The 17,352-nt window shown below is 38.1% G+C and overlaps 1 protein-coding gene across 1 annotated transcript; it reads left to right on the top strand.

Moving 5' to 3' along the window:
* The first annotated feature begins 6,322 nt into the window (after nt 1-6,322).
* On the top strand, nt 6,323-6,760 carry LOC111913958 (uncharacterized mitochondrial protein AtMg00810-like). Its single transcript, XM_052765728.1, has one exon. It carries the CDS (start codon nt 6,323-6,325, stop codon nt 6,758-6,760), a length of 438 nt encoding a protein of 145 aa, XP_052621688.1.
* Nucleotides 6,761-17,352: the final 10,592 nt, after the last annotated feature.

Here is a 17,352-nt window from a genome sequence, read left to right as displayed (position 1 = left end):
TAGTATATTAATAATAAGAATAATAAGATTATTTAATTAGTATTGATCAAGAATTAATCTAGGATTAATTAAGTGATCAAAAGAAGACTAATTAAATATATGGGTTGATTGTGTAAATCATCCATACTTGTATAGTGGGCTAATGCTCCATGGATAATCAAGTTGGGCTAAAACCCATAGGATGGTCCATGGTGTATTTATACCCATGGATCATGGAAATGAAAGGCCATGTCAATTAGGGTTTACATGGTGTAACCCTAACTATATAAGCATCTTATTCTTGACCAAAATCGGCCACTAGTGTGTGAAGTAAAAGGGCTAGCCGATTTCATGAGTTGTAGAATTCTCTCAAGTTATTCCAAGTGTTTTGGTGATTGTGATTCCATTTGAGGCTTCCACACTATTGGGGCTAGGCACTCAAGCTTCATGAAGACTTTCTACATCAAAGAGGTATGTATTCTATCTTGTTACACTCATTGTTTTTGTATGCTAGATTAGGATAATACCTTGGATGTTCTTATTTGCATGCATAATAGAGAAAACATAGATCCAAGGTATTTAGGGTTGCATGTACACTTAGGAGTGTTAGAATGCTCAAAACCCAACAAAACTAAAGTACTGAAACTCTGTCAATGTTGCACCGTTATGTTTTTGCAACACCTTCCTAAATTAGTCTAACGCCTTTTATTCTAAGTAGTCCGACATTATCATGGGACTTGAGTCTATTCAATTCTCACAATGCCAGTTTCGTGCGCAAATTTCTTTTCCCCGTGATCGCCTTTCTAGCAAGGCCGTCATTCCGGAACTTCGAGGTATCCATGCTTAGAGTATCTTATATTTCGTATCCTTCCCGAAGAAGCCTCAACAAACCTCCCCAGAATACTACTCGTATAGTACGTCAAGTTCAATCAGAAGACCCATACGGTTAATCTATCGCTGAGGAATGTATACGCAAGGGTAGTATATAATCAAGGTTCTACAGGCTTAGGATTGATGATTCCGCTTTAACTTCTTTTCCTTGTTTGGATGTGAGCTTAGAGAAGGATCATTTATTCGACTGCCTTTTCAATCTTAATTATATACGACTCGTATACGTGAAGCTGTGATTGATGAACTAAATATGACGTCTGATAGATGAACTTCAAGATGGAGACTGCTCATGACTACGAGTGATCGTGTTGCCATGCGAATAAACTAAGAATCCAATTAAGTGCCTTTCCCGCCGATCGGGACAAGAAATACAAATATGACAGAAGTACTTATCGTTTCGTTACTTGATGAGTAATCGTACTTCCTTTTAGATGTTCCCGAAATCCATCCAGAAGAACTCCCAGGATTCCCTCCACAACGTCAAGTTGAGTTCAGAATTGACTTAGTTCCAGGGGCTACCCTAGTAGCAAAATCGCCCTATCGTCTAGCATCAGCTGAGATGCAAGAACTATCCGGTCAACTTAACGAAATGCTCAGTAAGGGCCTTATAAGACCAAGCTTCTCACCCTGGAGAGCTCTCGTCTAGTTCGTCAAGAAGAAAGACGGATCGTTTCTTATGTGCACCGACTATAGAGAACTCATCAAGCTTACCGTTAGGAATCGTTACCCTTTGCCTCACATAGACGATTTGTTCAACCAACTTTAAAGGAGCGAATTACTTTTCAAAGATAGATTAGAGATCCGAGTATCTCCAACTACGAGTGCTAGAGGAAGATGTCCCCAAGACAACCCTCCGAACTCGTTATGGACACTACGAGTTTGTAGTGATGTCGTTTGGATTGACCAATGCACCCACAGTATTCATGGACTTAATGAATAGGGTATGCCGTCCTTACTTGGATCGGTTCGTCATTTTTTTCCATTAATGACATACTTATCTACCCTCGTAGTAAGGAAGAGCATAGTAAGCATCTATGTCTGATCTTGGAAACGTTATGATCACAGAAGCTCTACGCGAAGTTCTCTAAATGAGAGTATTGGATTCGAAGGGTTGAATTCCTGGGTCACGTTGTCAGTGAAGAGGGAATTCATGTAGACCCTTCCAAAAATCAAGGCCATTGAGAACCGTTCAGCACCAAAGACGCCTACAAAAATTCGCCAATTTCTTGGTCTCGCCGACTACTGTCACAGGTTCATTCAGAACTTCTCTCGAATTATGAAACCTTTTATGACTTTGACCCAGAAGGGAGTAGCCTTTGACTGGGAAGAGAAGCAAGAGAAAGTGTTCCAAAAAAGCCGAAGCAGGCCTTATGCACCGCACCGATGCTATCCCCCTCAGAAGGAATAGAAAACTTCGTAGTCTTCTGCGATGCATCAAATCAAAGGCTCGGTTGTGTTCTGATATAACGAGGTAAGGTCATTGCCCATGCCTTCCGTCAGCTTAATACACTCGAAGCCAGTTATGCAACACACGATCTGGAGTTAAGGGCAGTGGGAATTTCTCCGAAGTTCCGGAGATCATACGGAAAGCTATAGAGGAGATCATTCAGATTTGTGAACAGTTGAAAGCCTCTAGACACCGACAGAAAAGCTACACAGACAAGAGGAGGAAACCTTTGGAATTCCAAGTGAGAGACTGGGTTCTTTTGAAAGTCTCACCCTGGAAGGGCTTGATACGCTTCGGAAAGCATGGAAAGCTGAATCCAAGATACGAAGGGCCTTTCGAGATTCTTGCTAGAATCGGTCTATAACTTACAAACTCAATCTATCTAGCAAACTCAGTAACATACATCCAACTTTCCATGTCTTGAACCTGAAAAAGTATCTGTCCGACGAGACTCTTGTTATCCCACTCGACGAGATCGAGATCAACGAGAGCCTCAACTTCGTGGGAGAACTAGTAGAGATCATGGACCGAGAGGTCAAGCAGACGAAACAAATCCGCATTCCCAATAGTAAAGGTTCGCTGGAACGCCAAGCGAGGACCTGAATTCACTTGGGAGCGCGAGGATCAAATGAAACTTAAATACCCTCATCTTTTTGCTTAGTTATTTGTAACTACATAATTGCTTCAACTCTAATTTCGGGACGAAATTCCCTCTAACGGGGGGATGATGTGACAACCCGAAATTTCAAACTTGTACATTCGTCACTTCTATCAAAGTTAGCCTCGTTTTGCTATCTTTTAATGAAGTTTTGGGTCTATATGAGTGCTCTAGGCTTAGTAAAACCTAGATATGGGTTTTAGGATGGGTTAGAAAGTGTGTAGCATCAAGTAGTCGGGCCAAACACACCAAACAAGGGGTGTGCGGCCGCACACCCGTGTGTGCAGCCAGCCATCTGCACACCCAGCCGCACCCACACTCCAGCCTCACACTCTAGCCTATATAAAGAACCCAAGGCCAACCTTACACTCTTTTATCACTCTTCCAACTCTAGAACTCCAAATCCTCTCAAGACCCTTCACGTTTTCCTCTCCAATCGTCAAAACAAGTAAGTATTCTACCCTAGAACCTTGATACAACACATTAGAGAGCCTTTTCCTTGATTATGATCCATGAAATCGTCCCTTATGATGATGTTCATGTGTGTACGGCCGCAAACACATCATGTGCGACCGCACACACATCATTTGGTCCTAAAATGGACTTAAACACTCATCTAACCTTAGAAATGGCCAAAACACCTTCTTAGAATCCTCCTAAAGCCTTGGAAAATCGAATTGGAAACATTTTCTTAGGAGATTACTGCCGCACACATGGCCGCACACACACAAAAGTCGAGTTTGGTGGCCTTACACTCAAGTCTAAGGCCCTACACTCATTTGGGGACTTCAATAGGTGTTTCCAACACTCAATACTAAGTGTTTTATGTCCCTAAGGCGTGTCCCTATGTCTACTAGTGGCTATATACCCTAAGTGTATTCATATATGAGTGCTTACATGTTAACTAGGATCCGTTTGTACTCACGGCTTCATTCGACACCTGACGATCCGATAACAAACTTTCATTCAAGTTACTCACGTCAGGTGAGTTCATACCCCTTAATCTACCTTTTAAATGATTTTAAATGCTTTTATGGGTGGGGGGGGGAATACAAGTTGAAACATTATAGTTATTATATCAATCACATGTGATTAATAACTATCAAACAATTAGATTTACTATACTTTCAGTTGTTTTATCAAACAAACTACTTCAAACTGTTTACGAAACTTGTTTTACACGTTAAACTCTTTATCAAACTTGCTTTTATATGCCAAACTGCTTTTAAATCGTTTTTATAAAGTGACATCAAGTCATCAACATTTGTTTTTTTAACTCTTCAAAAGGTTTTACAAAACTTCTTTTTAAACTTATATATATATATATATATATATATATATATATATATATATATATTATCAAAATCATGTCTAATGCATATATAGTTATATAAGTAAGGTTTGAAGGACTTAGGACTGATAACTCACTTTATTTCATGTTCCTTGTTTGGTTGTGGACTTAGAGTACCCGATTGTTTGTCCGAGTGTCGTTTGATCCTTAGTTATATATTATGTATATATGTATAAGACATAAAGGCTTTTATCTCAATTCAATACATTGAGTTATACAAACAATTCTACTAGTAAACTATAATAGGTATAGTTTAGGATAATACTATTCATTTCTTCTAGTTTAATGAAGCATACAAAGAGTCAGTTCATTCATGAGTCAATACTTACTATTATGAGAAACTATACAACTATACTATGATGAGAAACTAAGAGAACATACTATTATGAGAAACTATATAACTATATAATATAATGAGAAACTAAGAGAACTTACTATTACGAGAAACATTACATATACATTTGCAAATAAACAAAAGGAACATATACCAGTATAACCTTTAGAATATGAGATTTCCTTTTACATGACGCGGATTCCACCGTGGTCATGTTAGTAACCAGAGTCTCCTGGAGGGAGAGCGGGAATTGTGTGTATAGATATATACGGGACAGACTATCCCGCACCCTGACTGTTAGCTACAGTCCCCGACCGACCAAGCTAAGGGGTGACAAATGTCACTTTTATTTTGACGTCTTTCATCGTCGTGTTTTACAGCCGTCAATCAGTATGGTTACAAATCTCACCTTGTCTTATAATTCATCGGCTTTAAGATAAGTGGTTTAAGGTAGTTTTTACATACAAACTACAATACTAAGTTATTTTCCCATTGCATTCACTTTGTAATCTTTTCACATAAACGATAATGTATAAACTATATTTTGTTAATAATAGTCACACTTGGGAAAATTACACACTTTTACAACAAACAAACATACGAATCTTTGATGCCTTAGTAGAAGGCTACTTTTAGTAGAAAATATATGATTTTCTAGGAGATACAAATTACTTATACAAACATTTACATTGTACATTTACAAACTTATACACCAAACACTTACAAACATTTTCATACAATCAATGACACTAAAATGCTTATGAACTAACCAGCTTGTATGCTGATAAACTCTTTCAAAATAACTTGTATTCTCAGGTTATCAATAGACAGGTGCAGTCGACCAGGTTTTGAGAAGACGGAGCGTGTTCAAGACACGTCTTTTATTTTGATTCATATTTTGGTGTCTTATGAATTATACAGAAAACGCTTGTATAACAATTATATTATTAATGTAATGGATGATGTTGTTGCTTGTTTACTACTATGCTTTGTTGTGATACTGTACATGGTGTCCTCCACCCCAGAACGTTTCCGCCGTTCCGATTTTGGGGTGTGACATAAAGGCTTTTTGCAACAATATGGTATCGATTATGAAGAAACCTTTGCCCCTGTCGCAAGACTCGACGCTGTTCGAATATTTTTAGCCTGTACAGCTCACAAGGATTTTGATGTATATCAAATGGATGTCAAATGTGGTTTTCTCAACGACGAACTTGAAGAAACAGTTTACGTTGAACAACCTCAAGGTTTTGTAAATGAAGAATATCCTGATCATTGTTATATCTTAGATAAAACTGTTTATGAGTTAAAACAAGCACCAAGAGCCTGGTATGCAACTCTTATCAATTTCTTAAATCAATTGAAATTTAATCAAGGATCAGTTCACCCCACGTCATTTCTAAAGAAAGTTGGGGATCATCTAATGCTTGTTCAAATTTATGTTGATGATATTATTTTGGCTCTATTGACCCTGCTTTGTCTTGTGAATTCAAAAGCTTAATGAAAAGTCAGTTTGAGATGAGTATGATGGGAAAAATTAACAATTTTCTGGGGCTAAATATTCTTCAAAGCAGAGAATGCATTTTTATCAATCAAGAAAAATATACCAAGATTTTTCTTGAAAATTTTGGATTAAGGAATAGCACAAAGTTAAGAGTACCAATGACGGTTGGAACAAGGCTTACACCTTCGTTAGATAAACCTGCTGTTGATCTTACTTTTTACAGGAGCATGATAGATTCATTGCTTTATCTTACTGCAAGTCGACCTGATATCATGTTTCCTGTTTATAATTGTGCAAGGTGTCAAGCAAATCCCAGAGAACCTCACTTAACTGCTGTGAAAAATATCTTTCGTTATCTCAAAGGAACAATTTTGTTTGGATTGTGGTATCCTTCGAAATCAGGCTTTTTCATTCAAGCCTTATTAGATTTCGATTTGGTAGGTTGCAATCTTGATCGAAAAAGTACAAGTGGCGGATGTCAATTATTGGATGGGAAGCTTGTTAGTTGGCAGTCGAAAAAGCAAACATGTGTTGCAGTTTCAACTACTGAAGCAGAGTATGTTGCGGCTGCTGCTTGCACTTCTCAAATAATATAGATCCAAAATCAATTGCGTGATTATGCAATAAATATGAAAAAGATTCCATTGTACTGTGATTCACAAAGTGCGATACGCATATGTCATAATCCAATATTACATTAAAAAACAAAACACATTCCACTTCATTATCATTTCATAACAGATCATGTGGAAGATGGAAATGTCGAAATTCATTTTGTGAAGACAACTAATCAGCTAGCTGATATCTTTACAAAACCCTTGGATGAAAAGTCATTTGTTAGGATTTTAACAGGTTTGGGCATGATAGAAGCAAGTTCTGTTCCAAGACTAATTTCGAAAGAATGAAAAGATGGTGTTGAGGAAAAGTGTCGATTCAGAGGTAACGGTTAATCATTCAGAGGTTATTGTTCATATTCAGCGCTTCGACACGCTTTGCATTCGACATCTAGAATGAAAAACTTTCGTGAGTTTGGTACATTTTAATTTTCGTTATTTTTTTTCTTTCGAAAAATTTTTAAAACCACAAAAATATTTTCGTTATTTGTTTTTTTTCTTTCGAAAATTTTTGAAAACCACAAAAATATTTTCGTTATTTGTTATTTTTGTTCTTTCAAAAATTTTTGAAAACCACAAAAATATTTTCGTTAATTGTTCTTTATTTTCGAAAAATCAAAAACCGCATAAATATTTTCGTTAGTTGTTCTTTATTTTCGAAAAGTAAAAAACCACAACAATATTTTCGTTAGTTGCTCTTTAATTTCGAAAAAATTAAAAATACCAAAAGTATTTTTTTTGCTTGTTTTTCATTTCGAAAATATAAAATCCAAAAAGATTTTTGTTAGTTCATGCAGTTTACAATGAAGATTTTCAGAAATCATGCTTGTAGCTCTGGGGACAAGTATTCTTTCGAAAATTTTTGAACTAGTTAAGTTGTCCCTAGAAGCATGCTGCAGCATGTCGACCCAAGCCTCCATTGACTCAATTTGTATTTTTGAAAGTGTTAATCAAAATTTTCCTTACGGAAATTTCTTCCCATTCAAGCTGTATTCACATTAGTCCCTGAGCTACCTTACTCTTCTCAAACGAGTTAAGAGTTTACTGCTTGGTCCAATCACAGCAGACGTACAATTGTTTCAAAAACCAATCTTTTTCATCCTAAATTTCTAACACATTCACACACAAAGACATATGTCCAAGAGATCTTTGATCGGAACCAATCAAGATTTAGATATATCAAACATCTGTCTTTATGATCTAGATTCATGAGGCCGTGATGAAAGTGAAACCCAATATTTTGAAAACTTTTTAAGGAATTAACGGGGAACTTTGTTCCAGATTTTCATGAAACACTTGTTTCAGTACCAATTTCTCGATACTCAAAATCATATTCTTTCGTTATGAGTGATCTTGATCAAATGTTCGAAACCCACGACATTTGTTTCCCAATAGGATCCAACTAAAATTTTGTTTTCTAAATATGATTTATGGATGAGTATCATTCATTATCTTTGTCACATCAAAAGTTATCCAAAGTATACATGTCACTGACTACACTGGTCAAACAAGTAATTCCGGTTACAATTGATCACACTTAAGTTGAGTGCTGAAATGTAACGAAATTCCTAACCACCCATAAAGCCTTATAAAAGAAGCCCTCCAATACTTCTTTACAAGTATTTGATTGTAATTCATGGGAAACCACACAAGTAGTTGATTATCTCTCTTGATAATTAAGGAAGTAATCTTTGCCTGGGATTTAACTGCCCTTATGTCCAATTTTTTTTCGGCATCACAAATCCAAAATTTTTCATTATTGCTTCTTATCTTATTTCATTGGCACACTGCACTCTCGAAATCCTTGAGGTTCTGAGTACTACCAACTCAGGCTGAAGATTTCAAAAGTATGGCATATGACTTCACTTATAAACCCAAAAGCGAAAGAGCCCAACCTCTATGCTGAAGGTTTTTGTTCTTATCTACTTGGTACTCACGAACAGTCTGAAGTGACCATTTGACAACATGGTGCGAGTTTCAAGGTTACTTTATCTGACGTGGCGATAATAATGGCTCGTGGTGCAAGTTTCAAGGAGAGACATGGCTAGTGCTTTGATTAAATCGTTTGGTATTCAACTGAGGATACATATAAAAGGAAATTAGTTTATCCTAAACACTTTACGCGATCAAAATTCTCTCAGACGATTTAAGCCCTAATTTCTCTCTGTTCTTCAAAACTTTCAAAACCCTAATCAATGGCTGCTGCTCAAACTCATACCATTGAAGATGTTTCATCCCAACCGATCATGAAGCTTCAGAGCACTAATTACCAAGTTGAATATGATGTTTCACTGTATCTCGATGAACTCTAAATGTTAATTGTTGCTCTTCAACACTCAGGCTTGTCGACTGTGATGTTCAACTCTTTTGATGTTCCCATGTCTTGGCTATCAATGGCGGGTTCCACTGCAACTTAGAGCAAGGCTATGGATGTTGTTATCTTTAATCTGGTAAATGACAAGAAGATTCGTCTCACCAAGAAGTTGTTCACTCAAATTCTTGAAATCCCTAATTATCCACCATTCTACAAGGTTACGAATGCTTAGGTCATCCATATGTTCAATGAGATGGGTCATCAACCACCTCTTACCAAGATCAGTGACTTCAAGAAATCAAGCCTGCCCTGTATCTGGAACTTTCTCTTTGGCATTTACCTTCGATGCTTAACTGGTAGAAGTGTAAGGCTTGACAAGGGTCGAATGGAAGTGTATGTTATGGTGGCTTGAATATACTATGATCTGAATGTGGATTATGCCTCGCAGATGTGGAAGGAGTTTCTTAAAAGTGTAGAAAAAACGAATGTGGTTCAAAGGATTTTGTGTGCTCGGTATTGGAGTTTGATCATACGTTTTGCGTATGAGAAAGAAGGAATTCAAGTTCCAGTTGATGAACCAAAAGCCAAATTTTTGAAATATCATTTTCCGAAGACAGTTGAAGATGATGCGGAGGTATTTCCAAACATTGCAAGAATTCTGGATGCTATGCTCAAAAAGATAGATCCGTCGAATCCTATATTGGTGGCGTATTTACAAAAGATTATTCCTTCAATGGAAACTGGAGTTCTTTTAAAAGGAAGTGATGAGAGGTCTTCCAAGAAATCCAAGAAGTCAAAGAAGGAAACTAAAGCAATTCCTTCGAAAGAAAGTCCTAAGAAGATCCTGGCTAAATCACCACCAAAGCGTGCTAATAATAAGGAAAAATAAAAGAAGAAAGTGGTCAAGAAAATTGAAGTGACTAAAGCTGGTTCTTCGAAGGACATAATACCTTCGAAATCAAGGGTGTTTAAAAGATTGAGGAAGTTGTCACACAAGTCCAAAGTATCATCTGATGATCACTCTTCTTTATTTCAAAAAGCGCAATTGAATAGGAAGGGAGTTCTTGTTCGTGAAATCCCAGCCCCAGTTTCTCCATCCTCAAAGAAAAAAAGAGCTGAAGATGTTGCAAAACATATAGGTGATAAGAGAAAGAAAAGGAAGCTGGTCATTCACGAAGAGTCTTCAGACAATGAGATTGTCCCAGAAACACCTTTAGGATCGAATTCACCAATCAAAACATCTACTCCTACAATAGTTGTTGTAATTCCATCCGAAGTTGTGATAAGTAATTTAGTTACTGAGGAGGTTCCAACTTCAGGCATTCTTATAAACGTATCTGATACGGGTGAAAATGTCAATATGGGTGAGGATATCACGATGTTAGCTATTTCTCAAGGTATAATCCCTTTATTTACTGTCGAACCCACTTCTGCCATTAACACTTCACTTCCACCATTTATTTCGAAAGTTCTCACCACCACAACTTCACCTACTTTCGTAACCATCTTACAACAACCCTTCACTACTTTGTTTACATCACAATCCACTGATCCACCAAAGCCTACTTCCGATGATGAAACTGATGGAGGAGGTTTCAGAGGAGTATTTTCAGACTTAGAATTTGATTCTAAGGAAGAAAACATTCAAGATCATATGCTAATGTCTCGCAAACAGTTCAAGATACTTAATTGCAAACTCAACTCTATTCTTCAATCCCAAGCTGACTTAGGGGCAAAACATTCTGTTTCGGGTATAGAGGTAGATGTAATGCTCAAGATACAGGAGTTACGAATTCAAGAAAAGATGGATCTCTTGGATAAAAACAATGAGCTTAGAGTCATGGCTCAAGCTGACTCATTGAATGGGGAAATCAAAGATCTGAGGATGGTAGCAAAAGAACATCATGTTCTATTTGTTAAAGATGTCAAGACTGTGCGAGAGGATGTGAATCACAAGATTGAGGAAATGAAGGTTGAATTTTCGAAAGAAATCAATGACTTGAGTACCAATTACACTTTTCTTCATTCAAAAGTTGATATCATTGATGGGGCTATTACGAAAGTTGTGGAATACTATCAGTCATTAATTTCTAAGAATGAAGCAAAGGCGAGTGAAGATGTTCTGAATTTTGAAAAGCTCGGAGTCTTCCTTAAATAATTGAAGGAAATTGTGTCAAAGCCTACTACAACTTCTATTTTCACTCCTGAGTTTTTTAACTCAGAAATTCAATTATCTTGAAGCAGCAATAACGAAAGCAATGGCTCCTCTATCAAAATTTGGAAATATCTTACCAACTAGTGCCCCACCTGTTGTCACAGGGGTGCAAGGGGGAGAAAAGGACTTTGTTGGTAAAGAAGGGAAAGTACGCAAAGGAGGAGAGGAGAAAGCAAAAACAGTTGGCAAGGTGATTTCAAATCAAAGCCCAATTCCCATTGTTCCGAAAGTCACTACAGTAATGGCAACGAAAACAACGACAAGACCTATTCAGAAGGGGATTGTTATTGGTTCGGAAGTTGTTGGAGGTGGTTCAAGCTCTTCGAAACCAAAAACAACTGAAGCTAATAGAGATAAGGGAAAGGGGATTGTTGTTGAAAAGTCGAAAGATGAGAAGAAGGCAAAAATTGAAGCAGAAATGGAAAAGCAAAGACAGATATAATGTATTCTGAGGCTGCGCGAAAATGATCCACCAATAATGGATAAAGGCGATCCAAGGAAACTTCACAGCTATGAAAATGTCGAAGCCAGAGTATCATACAACCACATGTATGCATTCGAAAAGAAGCTATTATATCGAAAATACTGATATGAATTAGCTTGATTTTCCGGTAAATGGAATGATAGTCATTACAACACAATACAAAATAATTGAGAAGTTTTAGAATGAAGATGATTTTCTTCATATGAAATTAAGGTTTCATGTTGTTGTTGGAAAAGATCAGAAGGAGGTATGGTCTCTTATCAAGATAGTTCGAGTGATAAGCGTGACAAAGGATGTTATGTTTGAAGACACAATCCAAAATTTTCGGTTTCATGTGGTCAGAGCGAACAATGTGGTATGTGATTTTTCTGTTGCTGATTTCCCATTGATGAACTTGAATGATCTTATTCAAGTTGCATGAATTCATAAGGATATGGATGCTTCGAAACTACAAGGAATAGGCAAGGAAAATTTAAGACTTGGGCTTGGTCATATCAAAATTTTCATAGACAATTACTATGATTGTCTAGCCTTGACTGATATAGAGCTATTTTCTACATTGGGAAAAGAAGTAAAGTGGATATGGAAGTTGTGAAGTCACAAGCTGAACTTAAGAAGTTTGCTGATGGAGAAATTTGTCTAAAGCCATTAGGGTTAGTCTTTTCGGGAAAAGACAAGAAGGGAAAAGCGAAGAGATTTTTATTTCAAGCTTCGGAAGTTGAAAGGTATACAGTAGCTCAGTATACGAACTTTATTGTTCATATGAACAACAGTAAAAAGAAAAATGAAGGAGATAAAGCTAAATTGAAGAAGGTTATGAGCTAGTACACCAAAATTCGAAGGATAATGCATTTTGCTGCTCAAATTCTCACAAACTAACGCTCGACACTGATTACAAAGGGGGAGAATGTTGAGTCAAATTTATTGTAATGTGTCGAAGTTTGTTGAGTTAGTTTTGATAGTTTTGTAATCTATTTACTAAGGCATTTTTAGTAACGAAGTCTGAATGTCGAGTCCTTAGTATTTTTTGTGTACTTTTTGTTCTCCTATAAATAGGAGATGTACTTTGAGATAGATAGAACTTTGGCATGTATTTTCTGTCTAGTACTCTCTGTGTACTTTGAAAGTATAATTGAGCTGAAACAAGATCTTATTTACTTCTCGGTGTTCATATACTTTGTGATTACTCTGATTTCTTTCATACACTCGATTAATCACTTCTATAGGACCCCAAACATCAGAATACACATGTTGGGTTCAAAGTTCTCCATTGGATGACTAGTGAAGGCTTGGATTGAGAAGACCCACTTGCACATGTGGAATTAGAGCCTTGTGACATGTGTGTGTGAGAGAGAGAGAGAGAGAGAGAGAGAGAGAGAGAGAAAGAGAGAGAGACTTGTTAGCACCTCTATAAATAGTAGGTTGCATGCCACTAGTAGAGTGTGCTTGAGTGATATAGTTCATTGTGATTAGTGATTGGGATATTTATGTAGAACTAGATCTAGATCCCTTTTTGTAACTCATTAGTATGATCGAATACATCTTTTAGCACCCAAATCACCATGTCCATTATGTTCTTATAATTCCGCATATCAAATAAAATGCTCATAATTTACTACATTTGGTATCAGAGCAGGTTTCATCAAACCTGTAAAACCCCGTTTATTTATTAAATAAATAAATTAATTAATGAATGGCTCGTAGCCCTAAAACAAATAATTATTTAGCAAAGTGTTGATCTCGAGGAGCTATTTGTCACACTTTTAGAGATTGGGGGCTAAAAGTGTAAATCCGGACTTAATTTGTAAGTATTATTGAAGACAAGGATTAAATTGTAACTTTTGGGACTTTATTTGAAGTGATTTTGGAGACAAAGGGGCTGATTATGTCATGATTAAGATATTGGGGGCTGTTTGGTAAATTCTGTACCTAAGGTGTAAAGGATTTTAATGCTAAGGGTTTAAATGGTAATTATCGGATTTAATTTGAAGAAGATTTTCAAGGCTAGGGTAGAAAGGGTAAAATTTGGATTATTTTCAAAATTAGTTATGGAAGGAGGGACCATTTTGGGTCATTATGGAAACAAATATGGGGATCGGGGTATTTAAACTCGTCACCCCCGGTAGCCCTAACCCTAGCATCGTTGTTTCAGCCGCCACCACCCATTCAGAGTTGTCTCAGCCGCTGCCTCCATTCCGTTGCACGATCGGTGGTCTCTCTTCTCACCGGCGAAGTCGGGGTCGAGGGTGGAATGCCCGAAGGGTTGGAAGCTTCAAGGTCGGGAGCTGATGCTGCTATTTTCTAGAGGGAATCGCTCACCTCCTCTCCTCTTCATCTTCGTCGGTTACCGCCTCCTTCTCCATGAGTCGTGGTCGTTGTTTTTCTTCTTGGGGGGGGGGGGGGAACGTAAACCGCTTTCAGACGTCTGACTGCCATCCTCTCTTCTCCATTTCTTGTTGCCGGTGATTTGTTCAAGCCTTGACCGCCATCGTCAACTGTCGTCGGGTGTAGCTGGAGAAGAACCGCCATGACCGGTCGAGTTTTCGGGTGGTGGGTTCGTCATTTCTGTCGCTGTGAGTACTCCCCGCCGCCGTCAAAACCACCGCTGTTGCCACCGTTTTGTGCTTCTGCCGTCATCAACCGCCACCAGGAGGGTGGCTAGATCCGCTAGCAAGCAAGAAAGTGTATGGGTGTTCGTTTTGTTGTAGTGTGTGTTGTGTGTGTAACTTGTTTGGCTGGGAACCCTAGAACAGCCATAACCACCACCGTGAGGTGGTGGCTGCCACCATACACCGCCATGTATGTGTGTTTACATTAGTTAGGGTGTGTGTGTGAGCTTTGGTATTTCATTGTAAATTGTAAAAGAAAATGGAATAATGAGAAAGAGACCATAACCACCACCGTGAGGTGGTGGCTGCCACCTCCTGCCGCTACCGGCCGCCGTGTCGGGTGGCGGTGCGTTTTGCCTCTTGTGATTGATTCGTTTGGGGTGCTAGAAACCCAAATGGGCTCAAAGGAGCTCTAATGGGCCCAATGAAGCTTAATGGACTCTAATGAACCCAATAAAACCCTAACGAGCTTATTAAGATTTTAGTGGGCTTAATAGGCCCAATAAAGCCCTAAATGACATAAAAGGCCAACAAATTGATAAGTGGGCTAATATTTGGATTGGAAAACCCTAATGCCAATGAAAACCCTAACTTTAAGAATTATTCGGGTCACACACGAGAATTATTTAATAACTTGGAATATTAAATAATAATCAATGGAAGAAATTAATCTAAGCGATAATGGACTTAATGGATTAAGTCCTAAATGGGTTAAGTAGGAAACTTAACCCTAATCATCATTTTATGTGAAACCCTAATTTCACTTGAGTATATAATTAGGCCTTTATGCTGGGCCTAAATGATTGAGATAATAATGGACCATCCAAGAGCAAGCAATTGAACTAGAATAATTTAATGGGCCTAGGGTAAGGCCCATGTAAAGGGCTTGGGTCCCAATTTGGAAAATTGGGCCTTAGATGGGCCATAGTTTGGGCCTTAATGATTATATGGTGTTGGGCCTTAGAATGAGACCATGTTTAGGCCTAGGCCCAATTTGGAAAATTGGGCCATGTGTTGGGCTTTGATTTCTATTGACTTGGGCCTATGGATTGGGCCTTGGGCTTAAATAAGCCAAGCCTGGGGTAGTGTAGCAATTAACCAAGTATGTAATATGGTTATGTGTTGGGACCCAATTATTAATTGGGTGTTATTTTGGTGTTGACAGTTCGGGAATCTATCAGCCAGCAGTTGAGGTCGAGTCTGCGGGACTTCAGCAGTGTGGGATTGTGTCTACGGGAATTCAGCAATGTGAGGTGAGTTACCTTCCAGTATCAGTGGGTCTACGGCAACAATGCCGGCCCACCAGTAGGAGTTGTATGTTAGATGATTGTCTTTGTGATATCATCTAGGTTTGCTACTACCTGATACGTTATATGCTGGCATGATATGTTATATGTGATAGTAGTAGAGTTCGGTTGTTTGGATCGAAGGGTAGGTCAGAGACCCCAGATATGTCTGACAGTATGTGATGACATGTTATATGCTGGCATGATATGTTATATGTGATAGTGGTAGTAGGAGGGGAATAGTCCCCAAGTTCGGTTGTTAGGACGAAGGGTAGTTCGGACACCCCATATATGTCTGATAGTATGTTTATGTTATGATATATGTGATAGTAGCAGTAGGGGGTGGAATAGTCCTCGAGGGTCGGTTGTTAGGACCGACGGGTAGGTCAGCACCCCATAATGGCTTGACATAGGTAGGTCAGCGCCCCAGAATGGCTTGACACGGGTAGGTCGGCACCCCAGAATGGCTTGACATGGGTAGGTCGGCACCCCAGAATGGCCGTACCGGGTAGGTCGGCACCCCAGAATGGCCGTATCGGGTAGGTCGGGCACCCCAGAATTGCCCGACAGTATGTATGCTATGTGATTGTATGGTATGTGGTATGATGGGGGAACTCACTAAGCTTTGTGCTTACGGTTTTCAGTTTTGGTTTCAGGTACTTTGTTTTCAAAGTTAAGGAGTCGGCTCGATCGCAGCGCATCACACTATGTTTTCCGCACATGAGATCCTTGGGGATTACACTCTGATATGGTTTTATGATACTATGTTTTTGATTACTGTCACTTGGGTCTTGACATGAGACTTTATTATGAATGTTTTTATACTGATGGTTTTATGTAATAACATAAATAAAAATGAAAATTTTGGCCTGTATTTTTGGGATGTTACAAAATCGATTTTAGTTTTTCTCATTTTTTCATTTTTTTTAATCACCATTTTCGATTCAAAAACTTCCGCAATCTGAATCAAGAAAATTGACTTGATCGATTGTTTTGAATAGATTCTACACTCTGCGTGTTAGATCGATTAATTTCTAACCAACCTTTGTTTGATTTCCTTCTTAAATCTCATTTTGAAATCCAAAACTCCTCCCTCTTTGAAAAGACCATACAACAATGGTGAAATTCAATATGAACACAATGAAAAACTTTTCTCACTTTCTCGGATCATTAACTAAGATTCTAATGTTGATACCGGAGTACTATGAGCAGTAGGCTGATAGGATGGAAGATTAGCTTAATGGAATCAATGAAGATCTGATGAGATCTATCAACAAAGGTGAATTTAGTCCGGTGATGTTAGTTAACATTGGTACTGCTGCTACAAGTAAAGATATGATCACTCAAGGAAATAAGATGAAGGAGAATGATAAGAAATGTCTACGTGAACTACGTGGTGCTCTTCCACCAATAGTTTATAATTACGTCCGAAGTTGTAAAACTGAAAAGGATAAATGGGATACACTGAAGGAAAAGTATAAAGGAAATAGGAAGACAAAGAAAAGTATAGTGAAGCATTGCTTGTTGGGATTGGGTGAGCTCAAGCACAAGGAAAACAAATCAATCGAGCCTTACTATGATTGATTGAATGAACTGATATTCAAATGTTCTCGATACGGAGTGACTCATTCCACCATGGTGTTCAATCTCACTTTTCTGATGGGAT

The sequence above is a fragment of the Lactuca sativa genome, chromosome 7, assembly GCF_002870075.4.
Source record: "Lactuca sativa cultivar Salinas chromosome 7, Lsat_Salinas_v11, whole genome shotgun sequence".
Classification (NCBI taxonomy): domain Eukaryota; kingdom Viridiplantae; phylum Streptophyta; class Magnoliopsida; order Asterales; family Asteraceae; genus Lactuca; species Lactuca sativa.
The sequence above is the reverse complement of the archived record's forward strand: the minus strand, read 5'-3'. Positions and strand labels throughout refer to the sequence as shown.

Excerpts from the sequence above, each read along its gene's own strand:
- LOC111913958 (XM_052765728.1), top strand. The coding sequence starts at position 6,323 with ATGACGGTTGGAACAAGGCTTACACCTTCGTTAGATAAACCTGCTGTT.